The following is a 20,854-nucleotide window of genomic DNA, read 5'->3' on the forward strand; positions in this document are numbered from 1 at the left end:
TTTGCTCAGTGCAGGGTCTTATAATGCAGGATCCAGCCATAGCAACAATGACAAATGGCCAACCAGCCTCTATTTAAATGCCTCTACCAGCTAAGGAGAACCCATCAATCACCTTCTGAGACAGGCTTCTCCATTGTCAAATAACTCTTATCCTTATATATTTTCTATTATTATTTTTAGCCCAGGTCCAATTCTTTGATTTCTCTCCACTGGTCCTAGGCCTCCCCTCTGGAATGGGGGTGACCAGCCCTCATTTTTTAAAAAGAAGAGAGTCTCTAGCTCTGCCTGATAAACAGTTATGAAGCATAAAGTGTAGGTAATTATCTAAGCAATTTCTGTGAAATGAACAAACATGGCTGCTCCCGAGTCAGTTTTTAGCCAATGAATGACATCAGATAAATAAGTGAGGAGTTTGCATGCCAGGCAACAGTAAAACCCGGGTTCCTAAAGAGGTGCTGTTGCCATACCCCTTTAAATGTGCTTTTCCAGCTTCTACTGTATCATCTAGTCACTGGATCCAACCATTTGCAGCTCTGTTTTGCTGCCTGCCAGCAGCCACATGCAAGCAGCAAGAGCCAATGAATACACCACCCCTGGGAGGAGAACAGTGTGCTTTTATTCCATAAATATTGTACAACTTTTTACATATGCACAAAATCTCCCAATGAGCATTTTCAAAAGATGAAAAAGTTAGTTTTTCTGAAAAAGCTTCTGGTCTTCTTCCACTGCTGTCTGATGCCCATCAGGCTGTCCTCCATTTGGGCGGGAAGTCGCCTTCCCATATTAAGACTTATCCATTTGCATCTGTGAAATGTGCCCATTTGTGGCTTCCTGAGACCTTGCTCCCAGGAGCCTGCCCAGGATTTCTCAAGATTCTCTTTGCACCCATTTTTGCAGGACAGCTAACTTCAGCTACATTTGACTTCTGTGGCTTGTGGGGGTTCTTCAAGGGGCGCTGGCGTGCATCTTCTCCAGACAGCCTGTCCAGAAGGAGACCAGCCGGTTGTCCTTGTTCCAGCAGAAGTCGGTGAAGTCCTTCAGCAGCCGGTCAGCAAACTTCTCGTCCCCTGTTGCACTGGACCGCCACGTTTTGGTCAGCATGGTGTTGTAGGCCCAGTTATAGCCGACACGCTCCTCGCAGAAGACATTCTGGTTGGTGGAGCTGGTGGAGTTGCGCCGCCGTCGCTGCTGCCCAGAGAACTTCCGCTTGGAGTACGGCAGCTGAAGGAACACCGTCCCTGAAACGAGAGGACCCCGTTTTTTAAAAAAGCAGCAACAATCTCATATTGCAGTTAGGTTAGTAATGGATACAGGTCAGCGTATGATGCATACTGCGAGCCTGGTCAACTTACAGCAGAGTTAGCATGCCTGCTAGTTCTGTTCTTAAAATGAGAGCTTGCCTCCTTTGTAAAACCTGCTTTGCTGAGGAGCTAGGTTTTTGCAAACAGCTCCAGCATGAGCTAGCAGTACAGCTCTTGCAAAACATCTCTTCTCAATCAACCTTATTGCCACAAGCTTGCTCAAAGAGGGTGGGTTGGTGATCACATTTTAAAAATATTTTTTATTACTTAAGACAGAAAGGCTAGTCAAAAACTTTAGGCCTCACTATCAGGGACTCTGAACTCCCCCCGAGCCGCCACACCCCTCCCTGGGCTACCCTTGAAGTATATTAATATTTCTTGTTTTGAATATTATTATTATTATTATTATTATTATTATTATTATTATTATTATTTTAAACAACTTCCCTATACTGGGCTGCCTACCCTATACAGGGCTGTCTTCTGAAGGTTATATAGTTACTTATCTCCTTGACAACTGATGGGAGGGCGTTCCACAGAATGGGCACCACCACTAATAAGGCCCTCTGTTTGATTCCCTATAACTTTACTTCTTGCATTGAGGGAACCACCAGAAGGCCCACAGGGCTGGTTCTCTGTCTGGGCTGAATGACAGTGATAGAGATACTCCTTCAGGTGTACAGGGCTGAGGCTGCTTTTCCCTCCCCCCACTGGTATAGGCCCTTCCAGCTGAGGAGCAAATCAGGTCCAGCGACACAATCCTGCTGCCAGAACTTTGAGAAAGAGCTTGTGCCATTGGGCGAAGGAAAGCCGGTGGGTGGGGGCCTCAGGGCAAGGCAAACCTCTCCCTAAGCTCACTCCCCTCTGGAGAAGGACAGAGCCCCTGCCAGCTGCCTTCCAGGGTCCTCTCTAGCAACTTACTCATTTTCTCTCTTTGGTGACTGGTTGGTAGGCGGGCTGTGGGGGACTCAATTGGCCAAGGCACTTGGGTGTTATGGGATTCCCCTACAGCCCACTTACCAACCAGTCCCTGACCAATTGGAGCCAAGGGCAAAAGACACAGTTAGAATGGAAGAAAACGGTACCTCTGAGCACATTCTGAGCCTTGGAACTGGTTTTCAGAAACAGGATTGAATTGATGTCAAAAGTCCAATCTTGGCTACTTAGAAGCATTCTTTATTCCAGAAGCCTAGTCTTGGTATGAGAAACTGTTTTGTTGTTGCTGCAGCTTTGGGAGACTGCACCCCTTGCTAGTCTCTTGCAAATCAGATTGGTACCCCCTCCCCTTGGCCAATCTCCTTTCTGCCCACCCAGTGCTTTTTCCCTAGAAAAATAGGTGCTGGTACTCACCATGAAGTTGTTACAGTAAGTGTCACATTTTAAACAAAAAAAGAGAGGTGCTAGTACTGCGTACCCTTGAGTACCTCCTTTTAAAAAAGCACTGTGCCCACCCCTGACCTAGCCCACTACTCTGCTGCAAAGCTTTGCCTTCAATGATAAAGCAGTTATCGCTTGCTAGGGGCCTTTTGCTGACTCATCTCCTCATTCAGCATATTTTTCTGCTGGATGGCTGGTGGTTTTATACAAGGCCAGCTGCTCACAGGACGCTTTGTGTCTTGAGGATAAGAACCTCAGAAGGAGAAGGGGGGAAAAAGGGAGTATTCACCTGTGACATGAATGTACTGGGGTTTGTTCTCTGAAGGGAAGTTGAATGCAGAGGCAGAATATTTATCTTGCACAAACCCAAACCTAGAGAGAAGAAAACATTGCAGAAGGAAATGAGAAAGGAATCGCAGAAGGGCTGTACCTTTTCCTGCAGAAGGGTCCCAAACTCAGTCCCCAGCAGCATCTTCAGGTAGGGCTGGGGAAAGACTCCTTTTCCTAAAACCCTGGAGAGCCAGTCCTGCCACTCAGTGGGAGCAGTGCTTAGCTAGATGGGCCAATGGAGGACAAGGCAGCCTCCTAGGATAGGGGCAAGGGCAGTAGATCAGGGGTAGAGAGCATAGACACAGTGGTCTGACAAAGAGAAAGGCAGCTTCTTCCTGTGCTCCAAAGTGACAAGAGGAATGACTGCATTCTGCACTGAGCAGGAACCAGACAGCAGAAGGTTGTATAAAAGCGAAGACTCCTGCAGAAAACCTGATTGATCTCATTTCCCCATCCCTGATCACTCACTCCCCCCCCCCCAACAAGTGATTGTCCTTGTGGCTCAAGGGTTAAACAGCCGCTCCTCACCCTGCCTGCCTTCTAGGCTTACCTGTGTGCGATCACCTCCTGAAGGAGATGCATGCGGTCCCAGTAGGTCTCTGGCTCAAAGCCTGGAAGAGAACAATTGGGTGACTTTCCAACTCTGCTAGAAGGATAGGATCAGATTGTACCTAAAGACGTCTGGATGTGTAGGGAGGAGGGCCAGGTTGTTACACCAGCCCTCCTTCCTTAAAACACATGCATGTGGGAGAGCCATAGCTCAGTGCTGGAACTCATGTCAGAAAGCAGCAGGGGTGGGTAGGAAAGACCCCTCTCCTTCTCTGCCAGAGATGCTGCTACTCTCAGGGAAGACAGTATTAATACTGGGTGGAGGGAGGAAAAGGATGGAACCTCCATTGGTCCACTATGCCATATTTAGAGGTTCTAGTTCAGGCATCCCCAAACTTCGGCCCTCCAGATGTTTTGGACTACAATTCCCACCTTCCCCGACCACTGGTTCTGTTAGCTAGGGATCATGGGAGTTGTAGGCCAAAACATCTGGAGGGCCGCAGTTTGGGGATGCCTGTTCTAGTTCCAAGAGCTGGGAAGACTCAGGTTGGAGACAGACAAATGAAGCAGATTAGCTTTCGTAACTGGGCATTCCCCTTTTGGGGGAATCTTTGCCTCTTGTTTGCAATGAGGAAGCCCCTCCTGCCTTTTGGCTCATCACCGGACAGGGAAAAGCCACTGGCTGTTCCCTTCCTTTCATGTTCCCAGAAAGCACCTTAAGTCTGAAATATTTGGGGTGGGAGGGAGGTAACTATGGTAACAGTGGAAGCAATTGCACAGCAGAAGTCTGGATCATTCCATATTGGGTGTGGGGAGGCAGGCGGGGGTGGTGGAATGAGGGACGTGACCACCTGGCAGGACATTCATCATGAAGTCTCAAATGGCAAGGTGGACACTGCTTTAACACGGTCATTGCTAGAACAAAGAAATGCATTTGTGGTTCTTGGGAGACTACAGCGCCCCACTCCCCTTCGAGTGTTGAAAGCTGCCAAATTCCAGTCTTCACCAACCTTGTGTTTTCTATAAGTTTTGGACTACTGCCATCACCCCCAGACAGCATTATGATGCTGGGGATTGATGGGAGGTGTAGTCCAAAAGGAGATTCTGTCTCTACTGAAATGGCATCAGTCACACCAGATGCAGAATGAGTGAGTGCACCTGCTGCAGCTCTGTATGAGTTGCTGCCCTAGGCTTCCTTCCAGTCAGGTGAGCAAGAGGCAGATCTGGAGGCAGATCATCCTCTCAGATCCTACAAGCCAGAGAGCCGTGTCCTGGGTGCAAGAGGCACAGGAGCTCATATTTTTAGACCAGGAGGGGAAAAAATACAGCACCTTCAAAAAACCCCGCAGAGTATACACCAGATGACAAGAGGAGGAGGAGGAAACCCATCAGTTTTTGGAGAAGGCAGGAACTAAAACTAAAACTGGAGGAGGATCTATGGGTGACTTATCAGGGAAATTTTTGGGAAAATTAGGAAACACACAATAATTTAAGTGAGTGTCTCCCATGCCAATCTGAGACAGGGCAGGAAGGAGGGAGAGACTGAAAATGAGGAATGCAGGAGTACTGACTGCCTCCTTGCCCAAATCCAAGCGCCACAGTGAGCAGAGTTTTGAAACTGAGCAAAGGGAATCTCCTCCTGTCACCAGCAGGTGCAAACAACACCTTTCCAAATTTAATTATTATGATTTATTTGTAAAAAAAACATTTGTATACTGCTGGGTCAAAAAAATAAATCAAAGCAGTTTACAGCAATACAGGCATAAAACCCGACATGAAAAAGTTAAGACAGACACCACAGAAGTGCGAACTCTTAATTTTCAGCATTGGCCTGGCAGAATACAGTAGTACCTCGGGTTAAGTACTTAATTCGTTCTGGAGGTCCGTTCTTAACCTGAGGTACCACTTTAGCTAATGGGGCCTCCCGCTGCCGCCGCGCGATTTCTGTTCTCATTCTGAAGCAAATTTCTTAACCCAAGGTACTATTTCTGGGTTAGCAGAGTCTGTAACCTGAAGCATCTGTAACCCGAGGTACCGCTGTAGAAGAGTTTTCAGCAGGCATGTCAAAGTTGGAACAGAAGGCACCCAGTGAATCTCTATCGGCAGAGTGTTCCACAAGACTGAAATTTCCCATGCATCCAACTTCAGATTCCACAGGACCAAACCAGAGCCAAGAGCGACACTGCTTGGCTTTATGCCGGGGGACAGGGCAGAACTTCCACCCTCACCTGAGTCACCAAGTTGCCACCGCCTCCCTCTCTTCCTTACCATCAAAGAGGTGCTCGGTGCCCTCCTTCAGCAGGCAGCTAATGTTGAGAGGGATAAAGAGCTGGGCTCGAAGGGGGTCTCCGTATAAGTAACTGGGCAGCGCAAATGGGCCTTCGAGGACAGGGACCAGCAGAAACCCACAGGAAGTGGCTTTGCGATGCCAACCTTGGACCTGGGAGGAAAAGGAGCAGAGCCACACTGAGGGAGAGGGAGAGAGGTAGAAAGGCCCAGAGAAGCCACTTGCCAGGGCCCATATGAGGGCACAGCAACACAGCAAACTTGTGGTTTACACCAAATTCTTCAGCAGGACAATGGAAACCTAGATGACTCTACAATCCTAGGCGTAACTACAGAAGTGCTGTTATTTCCTCACACCAAAGAAACTGGCCTACCCTTCGACTCTCTATTGCCAGTTCCCAGCAAGGAACGTTCCTGCCCAACCCCCTCTCACCATCTCAAAGAGAACGGCCGCCGTCACAGCCATCCAGTGCAGCTTGATCTCGAAGGCGGCGTTGAGGGAGAAATTGCCGTGGTAATAGCAGCTGCACCACTCCAGGCGGTCCGTGCGGTTGTTGATGTCCACGTCCAGCGTCACCGTCCGCTGTTCTGGCACTGTAGCAGCTGCCGTGGGTCAGGGAACCAGAACAGCAGGAAGCCGTTAAGAGTGGGGGAACTACAAGGAGGAAGCTTCTAACGAAAGGCACAAGTAACCTTTGCTGAACAGGACTTATCTCTGAGTAAACAATACAGAAGGGTCTCAGCAGTGGGCCTGACTCAGTACATAAGGCAGATTCCTATGTATGCTCAGTGGGGGCTGCTGGTTTTAGGGGCAGCTGTTTTAACCAGCCTTTGCCAACAGTGGACTGGACCCCCACAGCACAAGGTAGGCTCTCCTTCGCTGAGGGTTTTCAGATGAAGGTTGGATGGCCATCAGTCAGCAATTTTTTAGCTTTTGGACTAGAGGATCCTTGCGGGTACCTTCCAACCCTACATTTCTAGCCCCCTCCTTTTAATTCAATTTTTATGGGGGGGGGATCAGAACATTGGAGATGAACTACACCCAATATTATATGGCAGCAAGATGAACAGTTAAGTCATATTTCACGGCCTGCCCGAATCGGAGATTAATTCTTATCTCTGTTTGTTGGAGGTCTTGAATAGTGAGGCCACAGGATATATTTGACCAGGCTTCCTCAACCACGACCCTCCAGATGTTTTTGGCCTACAACTCCCATGATCCCTAGCTAGCAGGACCAGTGGTCAGGGATGATGGGAACTGTAGTCTCAAAACAGGTTGAGGAAGATTGTATTTGACCATCTAAAATTCCAGCTTCTCAGCCCCGTGAAAGCTTGTTAAAGTAGTATACTGTAATTAGATTTAGATTACCCAGCCCTACAATGATCCTGCTGCCCTTGAGATGTTCTGGACTACTGCCTCCAACCAGCACCTGGAAGTTGGCCGCTTGGCAGTGTCTGGTTTAAACCCTCTCTTCCTCTTATGCACACAGCATGAACTCTGTGGTGTTTCTGATGGCCGCAAGGGCTCAAATCTCCCCTGGCCACCTGCAGCCATCATCCCGCTAACCCATTTTGCCCCAGTCACCTAACAGCGCAGCTGCCTGGCTCCGTCCTCCAAAGCTGCGGCTGAAGGAGCTGTGCCTGCTGGCGTAGGAGGCCGGGCGGCTGGGTAGCCAAGGCAGAAGGAAAGCTGGGATCTCAGAGTGGAGGAGCTCCTCGGCCACAAAGGCCACCTCGAACCACTTCCGTTGGAAGGCAGAGAAGTCGTCCTTAGCGGCCGTGTGCCACATGGCTGGCTGCTGGATTCCCACTGCAGGAAGAGAAGAAAAGGAGAGGCCCCTGTGAAATGGCGTGTTGCGTCAGCTTTGCAGGATGGCCAGAGCTACCACTGCAAGACCAGCATCCCTGAGGAAGCCGCCCCCGCCCCTCTAACACCCCCCCAAGCCTCCACAAGAGGTGCAAGTTGCCTTTCGCCACACACAGCCTGACCTCGCTCCTGCTCCTTGTCTTCCATGATCTTGTAGAAGTAAAACCCATAGATGAAGGTGCGAAGGGCCTCTCCTGAGGCATGGGTGATGAGCTGCTCGTCCAGCATTTTCTGCAGACAGAAGCAGGGTTAGGGTCATTAGGAAGAACTTAGGAAGAAACATTAAACATTAGGAAGAACTTCCTAACAGTAAGAGCTGTTCGGCAGTGGAATTTGCTACCAAGGAGTGTGGTGGAGTCTCCTTCTTTGGAGGTCTTTAAGCAGAGGCTTGACGGGCATATGTCAAGAATGCTTTGATGGTGTTTCCTGCTCGGCAGGGGGTTGGACTGGATGGCCCTTGTGGTCTCTTCCAACTATACGATTCTATGATTCTATGGTCTCCAGGGCAGGCAGGAGGGCGCGTCGTCTCCAGGGCCTGGGGGGGCAGGCTCACCCACCATCCCAGTAGGGGTCCTCTCAACTGCACCTTGTTATTTCACCCCCCTATGACTTGAATGGGTGTTTATGCACGCATTCAGCACTATGGGGTGAAGTGAAGAGCTGAAAATATGGCAAGGGGGGGGCTCTGCCTTCCTCTCTTGAACACTGCCTGGGACCCCTCTGCCCATCACTGAAGTCTTTTGCCTTTCCTATTGCCCAAGGGAGGCACTTTTCATGCCCATTAGCACCCTGGTAAAGCAAAGGTGTCAACTGCAGCTGGTTCAAGGTGGCATGTGCACACGCTCTTCTCACCTGCATGATATCAATGGCCATGGCCTGGGTCTGCACCCCTTCCACCATGTTCACCAGCCAGTGGACCACCTCCGCGCTGATGAAGCAGGACGGAGAGAGCCCCTTCTGTTCTGACAGCAGCTGGATCCCTGTGCTGAAGCCCGGCGGGAGAAGGTACGGCGTGTTAATACAGGCAGGGATAAAATTGTTTCCCTCTCCAGCCCTTGACTGGATGGGGCATGCAGGTGTAGCCATGCCAGGTTTCCTGCAACCCTCCTTGTGAGGGAGACAGCTAGACGACAGAGGGGGGACACAAATTTGCCACTTGCAGTCTGCTCTTCTGGAGAAGGATACTATCTGGGCTGGGAAAGGCTACAGCTCAGTGGCAGACCATCTGCTTTGCATGCACAAGTTCAATCCCTAATGGCATTGCTAGGTAGGGCAGGGAGAAAGATTTGGCCACGTCCGTGTGGATGAATACTGAGCAAGCTGAACCAATGGTCTAGCTTGGTGTCATGAACCGGACGGATGCAGAGGAGTGGTGGGAGGCACCAGGTGGGGAGCCACCAAGGGAAGAACGCTCAGAGCTCAGGGAGTGGTGGTGGGGCAATGATGAGTGATCCGAGGGAGCAGACTGGGAAAAGGTGTCAGAGCTTAGTGAGCTGGAGGAGTCTGTGACAGAGAGCAGTCCAGAATCAAGAGGCAGAAGAGGAGGCTGGGGGGGGGGGCAAGAGGCAAATATGAGTCAGGCTGGCGAAGAGTCACGAGTGTCTCCTCCTCCTGCTTCCCACCTTGTCTCCCAGAACCAGGAGATGCAGCAAAAGGGCAGAGGAGAGGTTGGTTGGATGCATGCAGGTGCAGTCTCCAATTGCTTGGAAAAAGCCCTGAAGAGGAGGGGGACTTAGATGGGCTGTGAGGAGGCAGGGACTTTCAGTCTTGGCAACTGATTTTCATCAGCAGGAATGAGCTGCTCTGCTCATTAGGCCTGACATTCAACCAAGTCTGTGAAATTCGTGCGTTGGGTAATAATGAGTTAACTCCAACTCTTTCTTACTGACTGGCACGCTCCTACGACACTCTGTATGAGGCTGCTTCCCAGTTACAGCGGCCCTTTATTCAAAAGCATGAGGACTAGAAACCTTATTTTTAGGGGCAGGGCCATAGCATCTGCTTTGCAAGCAAAAGGCCCCCAGAGGCGGAGATAGGGAGAGGGAGAGGGAGAGGGAGAGGGAGAGGGAGAGGGAGAGGGAGAGAGAGAGAGAGAGAGAAGTTGCCCTTACGTGGGGTGCTTCATGGCTTCAAGGATCTCTATCAAAGTAGACGATGAGGTCAGGGAGCTTGTTGAGGATGGCTGAGAGCTGCAAAGTTAAAAAAAATCTATATAAATACATCTAGCCGCCAGCTCGATTTGGCTCATTTCAGGCAGCCTTCCCCAACTACTTAAGGCCCTCCAGCTGCTTTGAGCATAAGAAAAGCCTGCTGGATCAGGCCAAGCAGGGGTGGGGTGGGGAGTCCGTCCTCCCCTCCTCACATTGGCCAACAAGATGCCTCCACGAATTTGTGCAATCCACTTTTAAACCCAGTCTAGGTTTGAGAACTTCACTGACTGCCTCCTGTCCCGTAGTTTAACTAGCTATGTGTTGCATGAAGAGGGACTTTCTTTTCTCTACCTTTGTCTCTCTCCATCAGTCTCTCTGCATTATCAAAAGTCTGTTCTCCTTTCAAGGCCATGCCAGGGCTTTTGGAAAGCAGGAGCCTAAACATCCACCAGCTTCTGTAGTTCAAGTACAGTCGCTCTGCTGCCCGTACAGATTTTACAAAACTCTAGACAATATAGCTGTGTCATCTCAAGTCTGGGACAGCCCAGGAGATTTTTTTAAATTACATTTATTTCATAAAATTTATACACCACTTGATTTGTTTGTTTGTTTGTTTTTAAACCTCTCAAAGCAGTTTACAAAAAAGACGATCAAATTATCAACGAGAAAAACAACCACAATTTAAAACTTAAAATAACAATGGGCTAAAAGCAGGTTAAAACTTGCACCGACTCTCTAAACATCTGGATAGGCTTGTCTAAACAAAAATTGTATTTAAGAGGTGCTGAAAAGAATATAGCGAAGGTTCCTGCCTGATCTCAAGTGGCAGGGAGTTCCAAAGTCTAGGTGCTGCCACACTAAAAAAAAACACCAAATCTATTTCTTACAAATGAGAAACAGTTGTTATGTGGCACAGTTCCGCTGATCAGAGCGGCCGAGTGGGAATATATGGGGAAAGGCGATTTTGTAGGTATACAGACCAGACAGGCCCACAACGAGCCTTCTTACCTGTGTCAACCGGCTCACCTGTTCTCGACGGAACCAGATGTGGCAGATCCCTGGTCTCCTAAGTTCTGGGAGCTGGCAAAGGCTTGGCTGATGTTCCTGTCTGTGGACTGGCTTGCATTGCTCAGTGCAACGCCTTCGAGAGTGGCAGGGGCTGTCTGATCAATCGAGACCTGAGGAGGGAAAGAAAGGCAACTCCTCTGTGGGCACAATTCATTTATTTAATTTAGCAGCATTATTCTAAACTGATTGATATTGGAAAAACCATATATACAAATACGACATAAAAAGCCCAATACAGTGGTACCTCTACTTACGAATTTAATGTGTTCCGAACACACATTTGTAAGTCGAAAAAATTTGTAAGTCGAATCCCATAGGAATGCATTGGGAGAAAAAATTTGTAAGTAGAAGCAACCCTATCTAAAAATTCGTAAGTAGAAAAAATCATATCTAAACCGCATCCAAGATGGCGGACGGAGCTCCATTCGTAAGTAGAAACATTCGTAAGTAGAGTTATTTGTAAGTAGAGGTACCACTGTAAAAGCTTTTTAAAAAACCCCTCAGAGATACAAAACATGAAAACAGTATTATAGAAGCAGACATTCAGTAATTTGAGGTTCCAGTCTTCTGGATCAGGAAAGACCTGGGCAAGAAGATTAGACTTTGGAAGACACCTGGAGCAACCAATACATGATGCTTTGCCTATGGTAGAAGGAGGGCATTTTAGAGTGCTGGGAAATGCCCATTTTGGAGCCACCACCCTGTGATATTTTGTAGAGCGCAGCACCACAAGTGCAATTGCCCAGATGATCATCGAAAGCACATGGCTGCCCCCAAAGAATCCTGGGAACTGTGGTTTGCTAAGGGTGGTGGGAATGGCCGCTCTGTGGCCCCTTCCTCATTCCCTGGAGGGGATTTTCTGTCGTGAGGTGATGAGAGGCAAACCTATCTGGCAGTGGAGTTCAGGGTCCACAGAAGAACATTAAGAAGAGCCCGTCTGAATGAAGCCAACAGCCCATCTAGTCCAGCATCCTGTTCTCACCGGGGCTAACGAGATGCCTGTGGGGTTGGATACCTGCAACCAGGACCCGAGCACCAGAGCCATCTCCCCTCCCGAGGTTTCCGGCAACTGGTCTCCAGAAAGCACTGCGGCCTCCAGTTTTGCTCCTTTCTTGGGACACTTACTGCCTCCTCTCAGCTCATGGGAAGTGTTTTGCATTCCACTACTGAAAAAAACCAGAACCCCGGATTACAAAATTGTGCGAGTTGCCTCTTCTGTTTAAGATAAGCCCTCAAGAGAGCCAGTGCAATGTAGTGGTTAGTATGTTGGGACTAGGAGGTGGGGGAGACCACGGTTCAAATCCCCACTTAGCTATGAAGCTCGCTAGGTGTGTGACCTTGGATGGGCCAATTACTGCCTCGTAGCCTAAGCTATCTCACAGGGCATTTTGGGGGAGGGGGTTAAATGAAGAGGGGAGGAACCATGTCCACCAACTGGAGTTCCTTAGAGGAGGAAAAGGTGATTACAGTGGTGCCTCGCTTAACGAACGCCCTGCTTAACGAACTTTCCGCTTAACGAAAGGATTTTTCGAGTGGAGGTTGCCTCGCTAGACGAATTCATTTTATGAAAAATTCGTCTAGCGAATCGCGGTTTCCCATAGGAATGCATTGAAATTCAATTAATGCGTTCCTATGGGCAAAATTTTTTTCAAAAACAATTCAATGCATTCCTATGGGATTCGCTAGACGAATTTTTCGTTATAAGAAAAGACCCGTGGAACGAATTAAATTCATCTAGCGAGGCACCACTGTATTAGAAATGCAATAACACAAGAGTTTTGGGGGAAGAGGAGAGGAGCTGAGATGTTCTCCTCCTCCAACCAGCCAGGCTTGCAACTTGCATGATAACGCAGAACGCCCCCCCCCCGCCAAGGACTGGAAAGTGGGACATTCCAAGGGAAGGCTCGGGAGTTGCGGTGGAATGAACAACAAAGAACCTTCTGGAAGGAATGTGAGCCTCAAAAGCCTCCGCATCAAAACGAGGCCAGCTGCCCCCCAAACGGATCCCATCTGCTGCTAACAACACAGTATGTCAAAGCTTTAGTAGATGAGGCACTGGGGTGCGTGTACGCAAATGAAGCATTGAAGACCTCAGCCGGCACAGTCCAAATTAAGGTCTTAAAAATGCAGTCATACCTCAGGTTACAGACGCTTCAGGTTGTGTATTTTCAGGTTGCATCCTGCGCCGAACCTGGAAGTACCCAAATGGGGTACTTCTGGGTTTCGGCGCTTGCGTATGCACAGAAGCTGAATTGCGACCCACACATGCGTAGACGCGGCGCTGCGGGTTGCGAACATGCCTCCCGCACGGATCACGTTTGCAACCTGAGCATCCACTGTAATGATTGTCTTGAGCATCTTTGAATCAGTTCCGACGCTGAGCAAGACTTCTACCTAATTTCGTAAGCAATCGTTAACGGGTACCGTCCTCCTAATTCCTTTGAAGGTGTGGTTCAGTAGTAGAGCATCCGACTTGGACCTGAGAGACTAGGGCTCAATTTCCCACTCGACGACAAAGCTCACTGGGCGTGGCCCCAAGTCTGTCCCTGCCTGACCTACCTCACAGGGGTGTTGTGGGGATTCAATGAGGAAAGAGGGAACCATGTACGTCACCTTGAGCTCGGAGAAAAAGGTGGAAGGTGAAGGCAACAAATAAATAAAATGTCAGCCGCTTTCCAAACCCTCCACCAGCATCTCTAATTCAGGCTTCCGAGTTGAGAGACAATCTGTTTTTTTGTTTTCCCAGAGGCGTTTCAATTCACACCACAGTGATTTGCAACCTTCATTGTCTTTCTGAACACAAGAAACCTTCTTCAGGTTATTTAAGCAGTTATTTAAGTTCTATTGACTCTATTTCACTTTGCAAGAAGGCAACAACAAAACGATTAGAAAGGGAGGGTGGGGGGAAAAGAAGAACGAATGGCGTCATTGCAGCCCCCTTCCCACCTGGGGACGGATGGTTTCCTGCAGGCCCAGCTTATGTGACACCTCCCCGCAGCCCCGCACTTCACACCCTCCCCCCCTCACCACCTACATGACACTGTCTCAGCAGCCAGGAGGAACAGATGCTCTGCTTGGAATTGCAGAGCCAGCCTCGCCCTGGATCCCCTCCAGCCTTCTCTGAAGAGGAACGAACAGCTCTCATTATATATTAACCGGTACTGCATGTTCCCAATGGCACTTTCGTCCTCCCTCCCTCCCTCCCTCCCTCCCCCCACCTCCTGCAAATCCAGCATCCTCTGCTCTCAAAACCATTAGAAGCAAAGCAGGTCACACACCGAAAAAAAGGTCTTGCCAGAAGACGGTGTGAGCCTCCTGGGACGCAGAACCCTCAGGGCCCAATAGGAGAGAGGACATCAGGCCAGTGGCCCATCTAGTCCAGCCTCCAGTTCCTCAAGGAGGCCAGCCAGTTCCCCCTTCTGGTAAACCTGCAAGCAGGGGATGAGTGAAAGATGAGTGTCCCTTCCTGTGGTTTGCAGAAACTGTCATTCAGAAGCATCGCTGCCTTCGACCATGGAGGCAGAGCATAGCCGCCATGGCCGGTGGCCATTGATATCCTTATCATCCTCCGTTGTTGTGCCTTACCCCCTTTTAAAGCAATCCCAGCATCACTGCCTCCAGTGGGAGGGAGTTCCATAAGAACCCAGGAAGAGCAGAACAGAAGTGGTAGCGGAGGGAGAGATAATGGGGCTCTGCTAAAAAGACCAGCTGCACCAAGGGACAGCAGGGGCCTGTCAGGAAACTGACCTGCGTGTGGAAGGCAGATGCTGTGCGTGGGCTCCGGACATACTCCACAAAGAAGGTCCCATCCTGAAGGCATCAGAGCAAAAAGCCGTGGGTGGCAGCAGCAGGAACAAGATGGGGGAGGAAGACACACATTTGTGCAGAACTGTCACCATCAAGAAGAGGAGGAAGGGCAAGGGAGGCAGCAAGGAAGGGGGAGGAAACACCTCCAGCACCCAGAGATGTGTTTGCACCCCCAGGATGCAAAGAGCAAGCACTTTGAACCACCACATGCCTGGCCAAGAGGGCTTCACCACCCTGAAAACAATGTCATTGGGGATCCATGCACCCTGGGAATCAAGATTCTGCAGCATGCATGACCTCTGCATCATGAATCCGCTTTGCTTGCCACGGGAAGAGCGAAATGACACAGGTGCTTCTTGCAGGCATTAAACATCTTATTCCACCACCCTTCTGGTGTCTGGGATTTCATCAGGCATCTCCCGCATGCTTTCTTCTCAGGCATGAGGGCTAGAAACTTGCCCTTCAAACAAACGGACAAGCAAGCAAGCAAGCAAGCAAGCAAGCCAAGATTCCAAGCAAACCAAATTTTGTGCTCAATCCCTGTCCACATTCTGGACTTTTCCACTCTTCCTGCAGAGCTGCAGTAAAAGGCACTGCCCTGACCACAAGGTCCTAGCATAACAGCATGGGGGCTCTTAATTTCAAGAAGCAAGAAAGGTTGCATAGCAATGGGAAGGCATGCAAAACATGCCTGCTTTCCTGCAAGCACATCATCCATTCAAAGTATGGGGAAAGGGCGCAATGGGGTGTCTTTTCCCGGAGCGGGGAGGTCTACTGTATGTTGCCAAGGGAAAACCACAAGCAGGACATAAGTACAACAGCAGCGCTCTCCCCTTCTGTGGTTTCTAGCAACTGGTATCCAGAGGCATTGACTGTCTCCACCAGTGGAGTGAGAACATAGCCTTATCCCCCTCCATCGATTTGTTGAATCCTCTTTCAAAGACTCTTCTAAGCTGTTGGCCATCATTGCCTCTGGAAGTTTAACTCTTGTGTGAAAAAGGACTTTCTTTCACCCATCCTGAATTCTCCAACATTCAGTTTCACTGTATGCTTGTGAGTTGCAGCATCTCTCCTTGCCATGCATAACTGTATTTCTCCAGGTTTTTTACATGTGATCAGGAGGGGCTTTTGCTCCATGGAGGCACATCTAATGCCTTTCTTGGTGCAGCAGTTTCCTGGATACGCAACCTGGGTTTTAAGAGCCAAAGTGACTCCTAGCATGGTGTGACTAAGCATGGGAACTACATTAACTCCATCTTAAACCTTGCCTAAGGCTACTTGGTCAGCTGATAGCAGAAGCAAGGCAGTTTCAGCTTCAGTCCATTCTCTGCAATACTGGGATAATAATGTGATGCACTTTTAAAACTCCCAAGAACTCTGATCCTCTGCCCTTCATAGAATCACAGAACTGTAGAGTTGGAAGGGACCCTGAGGATCATGTAGTCCAACACCCTGTATTGCAGGAATATGCAGCTGTACTCATAGGGGGATCGAACCTGCAACCTTGGCACCACCATGCTCTAACCAACTGAGCTATCCAGGCCGACGATGTTATCAGAAAAGGTATAGAATGCCAATGCATTTTAATTTCAGCCTGGTTAACTGCTCCGCGCAACCGATAGATCACAATGAACCACCAACACAAAGGCCATTCAGCATGGCAAACATATACAAAGGCTTGGGAGGACGGCCGTCCGACATCTTTTCCAAACTGGCTCCCAGTTTCACACCTTCACCCTCTCTCCTTTAGAGGATGCACAAATCCAGGTAGCCTGGTTGACCCAGAGAAACTCCCCGTCCACCCGGGTTTTTGTTAACTTTTGAAGAAGCCAGTGTAAAACAAAAACAGAAACACAGCAGCTGGGCCAAGCCAAAGGGACTGGACGGATTCTGCTGAAGTGGAAGGGCTGCAAATAGTTCCTCATGGACACCCGTTTGCACAAGGCTATGTACACATGTAAGAACAGAAGAGCCTGCTGGATCAGGCCAAATGCCCCATCTACTCCAAAGGGAAGACAGCCACAAGCAGGACCTGAGTGTAGCAGGGCTCTCCCCACTTGTGGTTCCCCAGTGTACTGCTTCCGACAGAGGAGGGAGAGCACAGCTATCACTGGCTTGGAGCCGCTGATGGCCTTATCCTCAGTGAATGGGACTAACCCCACTTTTAAAGCCATCCAAACTGGAAGCTGTTACAGACACCATTCAAGATTCCCTATTATGTCTCTTTATGCTTTCCTGGACGGTGTGGTCAAACCCTCTGGAATTCCCTCACACAGACAACCGAGTCATGACCTTGCATGGAGCTAGTGAGGCTACAGCTCGGACAGAACAGTTAGGTGATGGGTCCATGCCAGCAACATGCATGGGGCAAACGTGGCCTCTTTGAAACCAAGCCCCAGAGGCCGTGTCCTTACCTTCCGTGGACTGTCCACATATGTCGGTGTCATGGCCATGCTGCTGCTGTTCTCGGCTGGCTGGCTGGAGCTCTTCCCAGCAAGTGCGGCGGCTGCTGCTGCTGCCTGCTGCTCTCCCAGGGTCCTGGAGAAGAAAGTACAGGTAGGACAGAGAGATGAACTCACACTTCTTATTTGCAGGCAGTAACCACAAGAACAGTTTGCCTGCCCATTCAACCATTTCAATCTGCATGTGTGTTTGTGTGCAGAATGTGGCCTCTTGTACAAAGTCATGTCAGTCGCTCTGGTTCAGAAAGTATTGATCTGATGTGGAGAGATCTTTCCTATTCTAATCAATTATCAATTATCCGGAAGCTTATCTGTGTGATACAAACAAGTGCAATCTGGAAGTTTCTAGCTGACACGTAACTTTCAATTCTGCCTAGAAACAAGCAGAAGGTTCATGATGTTTGGGATATTCCTTCAGAGAAGCTGAGTACAGCTGGCTTAAACTGGTTCTGTTATCTCTATCTGTCAAGTTCATGCTGACTATAAGAAGAAGGCCAGAAGGAGCCTGGGTTTCACTCTTTTCTATCTCCTCTTTCCTTCTGGTGTGGTGTTCTGTATATAGTATGCTTAGTGTTAAGGTTTTAGTCTTATTGTAATTACCAGGTAGGTAGCCGTGTTGGTCTGACGTAGTCAAAACAAAATAAAAAAATTACTTCCAGTAGCACCTCAGAGACCAACTAAAGTTTGTGATTGGTATGAGCTTTCATGTGCATGCGCACTTCTTCAGATAGTTTTATTATAAGTTATTGTTAAGTTTAAGTTAGGTCTGCTGCAACTGGATTTCTTATGGACAGTGCCAATCCTGAATGTATTGGATTTGTGACCGTTATGCTCATTTGCCTTCATTAGCAATAAAGCTCTGCTGGATGGAATATTAATTGCCTCTGGTCTATGCCTTTGGGAATCCTGCAACGTGTTTTAGATTTTACTCTGCTAATTATACGTTGGAATCTGCTCTGGATCAATATGAGTAGAATTCATGACACCCAATACATTGCTAAGCGTTCCAACTCACTTCTGGCTGGCTTCCATCTCCAGCAGAGCCGAGAGCGCAGAGGTCCCCTTCTTACCGAGAGGGGGAGGCCCGGATGGTTCCAAAGAATGAGCGGAAAGTGGACCCGCCATCTGCAAGCCTTTCATACAGGTCCCTTTCTAAATGGAAAGGGATCATTGGGGAGCAATGGGAAGGGAAGAGGGGAAAACAGAGAGAAAACAAAAAGGTCACAAGAACATCGTAATCTGACTTATAATAAGTCAAGAGTATTGGTCTGGCTAGCTCAGTACTCCCTACACTGGCTGGCAGTGGTTCCTCGGTTTTTAAGGCAGGGAGTCTGGAGATGCCAATATAGACTGAACCTGGGACTTTCTGAATGCAGAGGCGGTACAGGAGTCTCCCCAGTTACATGTGTTTGACTCGCATGCTGCCATGCATACGTGCAACGCTGGGAAATCATTAAATAAATTGGTATAAACTGCAAAATGCCGCAAAAAGAGCCTTGGCAACATCAATCCCATAAGCCTTTGCACTGACCTTTGAGGCCTGTGGAGAGTTGGGAATTTGAGAATGGTTTGTAGGGAGTGATTCATGCCAGTCTGGTAAGTGCTGCTGGTTTTTAAACGGGGTGTTTTCAAGGGTTTCCAGAGGTTTAGAGCATGTTTACGGGTTTTTTAGAGGCTGTTTCTCACTATATGCAATTTCATGCACATGTGCGTTACCTGGGAACGTAACTCCCATGTTTTGGGGAGAGGCCTGTACTCTACTGTGGAGCCACAGGTATCAAGTCACATGATGCTTCAGTAGCTCTTCAACTGATGGATTGTGATTAGAAAAATCCCTCCTCAGCTCAGTCTCCACTAGGAACTTGTTACATCAGTTTTATACAGTACCTGTTTGACTCCCATGAGAATTAAAATCTGGCAAGACTTGCCGAGCATCATGAGCAAGCAGGCTCACGAGGGAGCCGGGGCTGGCAGCAGCTCCCTGCCAAAAGTCAGCACGCTGGCCACAAGGCCCAGATACGCCTTACATAATGTGTGAACAGGCCCACGAAATTTCACAGAGCGCTGGCTCAGGTCACTGGCTCACCCGGATCATCCGGTCCGACCGGTGGCGCCTGCGGATGCGGTTCAGCCCCTCCACAAAGCGGATGAAGCCATCCAGGAGCTGCCACTCCTCCTCGTCCGAGCGAGCCTTGCCCCCGTAGACGTCGCAGTGCACCTCGCCCTCCATGATGCGCTTCGTGGCACTGATGCAGGCCGGCAGCAGCAGGAAGCGAGTCCGCCAGAATTTCAGCGACTCAATGAGACTGGGGGGAAAGTGGGGAAGCCAAGGGGAGTGGGGGGAAACACATGGAATCATAATGTGCGTATGTCTTTGGGCAAGAAAGGAGATTCCAACTAAAGATTAGGAAGAACCTCTGGATGGTGAGAGACCTTTGACACTTGAGAGGACTCCCTTGGAAGGTGGTGGACTCTCCCTCACTGGAAGTTTTTAAACAGAAGTTGGAATCTGTCAGGGATTCTTTTGCTGTGATTCCTGTCTTGCAGGATGACCCCTTCCAATCCTAAAATTTTCTGATTCTATGTCACGTATGGCAAACGTCTGCCAAGCTGCTCAAATTGAGTTAAGTATCAGTCAACCAAACTTACAGATTTCTACGCCTCTTCCTACCCATCTGTGCTCACCGCTTGCAGCCCGGCAGAAAAGGGGGAGCCAAACTCTCATGCTACTCCAGAGTTTGGGTGCCAGGAGGGGATGATTCCTGGCCACATGGGGCAACCAGGCAAAGGGGCTGCTGGCCAGCCTGCAGCCCAGAGGTCAACATGGCTCCCTCTGGCTGCACACAAGATCCTCATTGAAGCATCTCCTTCTTAAGCTTGATGCACGAGCTGCAGTGGCTATACTGGGTTGCTGCCACGCTCCGGAGACCAGAGTTGTGGGCTTCTTTTTTAAAAAAACAAAGCAAAACAAGTCTGTTACATTAAAAAAGATGCAGTGCAGTCACAACCAGAACACACACAAATCTAACACAAGTAAGATTTCCATGCAATATAGGGAGCAGGCAGTCAGACATAGACAAATTGCCCAAATTAACTATGAGAAAACAAGCCTAAAAGTGTAAGAAGAAACACTTTTATGTTGCTTTAGGAGTTCACCTTATTCTTCTGAGGAACTGATATCAAAACACAGTGTTAAAAACTCAAGATATATAAGCTAGGCGCCAAATGTCTCCTTAAACCAGGGTTTACAGTTGCCGAAAGGGAATATATTGTTGCCATTTTGTGGCCAGATGGCTCGAAAGTTGCATTTTTCAATGCAGCTTTTTGGTTCCTGAAATTTGTTCCGCTCATGCAGATAAAATATCACAGGTAGAATTCTATAGGCTGTGTTGTTACGTGTGTGAAAACAGGGAAAAATCCAAGGACCCCCAAGCATGTACAGTGGTGCCTCGCTTAACGAATGCCCTGCTTAACGAAATTTCCGCTTAACGAAAGGTTTTTTCTAGTGGAGGTTGCCTCGCTAGGCGAATTCGTTTTACGAAAAATTCGTCTAGCGAATCACGGTTTCCCATAGGAATGCATTGAAATTCAATTAATGCGTTCCTATGGGCAAAAAAAAAATCAATGCATTCCTATGGGATTCACTAGACGAATTTT

General features: G+C 48.8%; 1 protein-coding gene across 12 annotated transcripts in view; it reads right to left on the reverse strand.

Annotated features, from left to right (window-relative positions):
- Positions 1-594: 594 nt before the first annotated feature.
- Positions 595-20,854, reverse strand: part of DEPDC5 (DEP domain containing 5, GATOR1 subcomplex subunit) — a 48,883-nt gene continuing 28,623 nt past the window's right edge. For 6 of the 12 annotated variants that reach the window (XM_035097585.3, XM_035097580.3, XM_035097581.3 and 3 more), the window contains exons 30-43: positions 19,284-19,503; positions 18,213-18,349; positions 17,150-17,273; positions 14,676-14,738; positions 10,887-11,038; positions 9,822-9,899; positions 8,563-8,695; positions 7,833-7,941; positions 7,429-7,653; positions 6,277-6,446; positions 5,826-5,997; positions 3,559-3,619; positions 2,968-3,050; positions 595-1,238 (exon numbers count right to left, since the gene is read on the reverse strand). In XM_035097585.3, coding sequence (XP_034953476.3) covers positions 946-1,238; positions 2,968-3,050; positions 3,559-3,619; positions 5,826-5,997; positions 6,277-6,446; positions 7,429-7,653; positions 7,833-7,941; positions 8,563-8,695; positions 9,822-9,899; positions 10,887-11,038; positions 14,676-14,738; positions 17,150-17,273; positions 18,213-18,349; positions 19,284-19,503 — 2,020 coding nt within the window. In that variant the 3' untranslated portion in view covers positions 595-945. The remainder of the gene's footprint in view (positions 1,239-2,967; positions 3,051-3,558; positions 3,620-5,825; positions 5,998-6,276; positions 6,447-7,428; positions 7,654-7,832; positions 7,942-8,562; positions 8,696-9,821; positions 9,900-10,886; positions 11,039-14,675; positions 14,739-17,149; positions 17,274-18,212; positions 18,350-19,283; positions 19,504-20,854) is intronic. The other 6 variants (XM_035097587.3, XM_035097586.3, XM_035097583.3 and 3 more) reach the window with 1 other exon arrangement.

The sequence above is a fragment of the Zootoca vivipara genome, chromosome 16 (assembly GCF_965207765.1).
Source record: "Zootoca vivipara chromosome 16, rZooViv2.hap1.1, whole genome shotgun sequence".
In the NCBI taxonomy this organism is placed as follows: domain Eukaryota; kingdom Metazoa; phylum Chordata; class Lepidosauria; order Squamata; family Lacertidae; genus Zootoca; species Zootoca vivipara.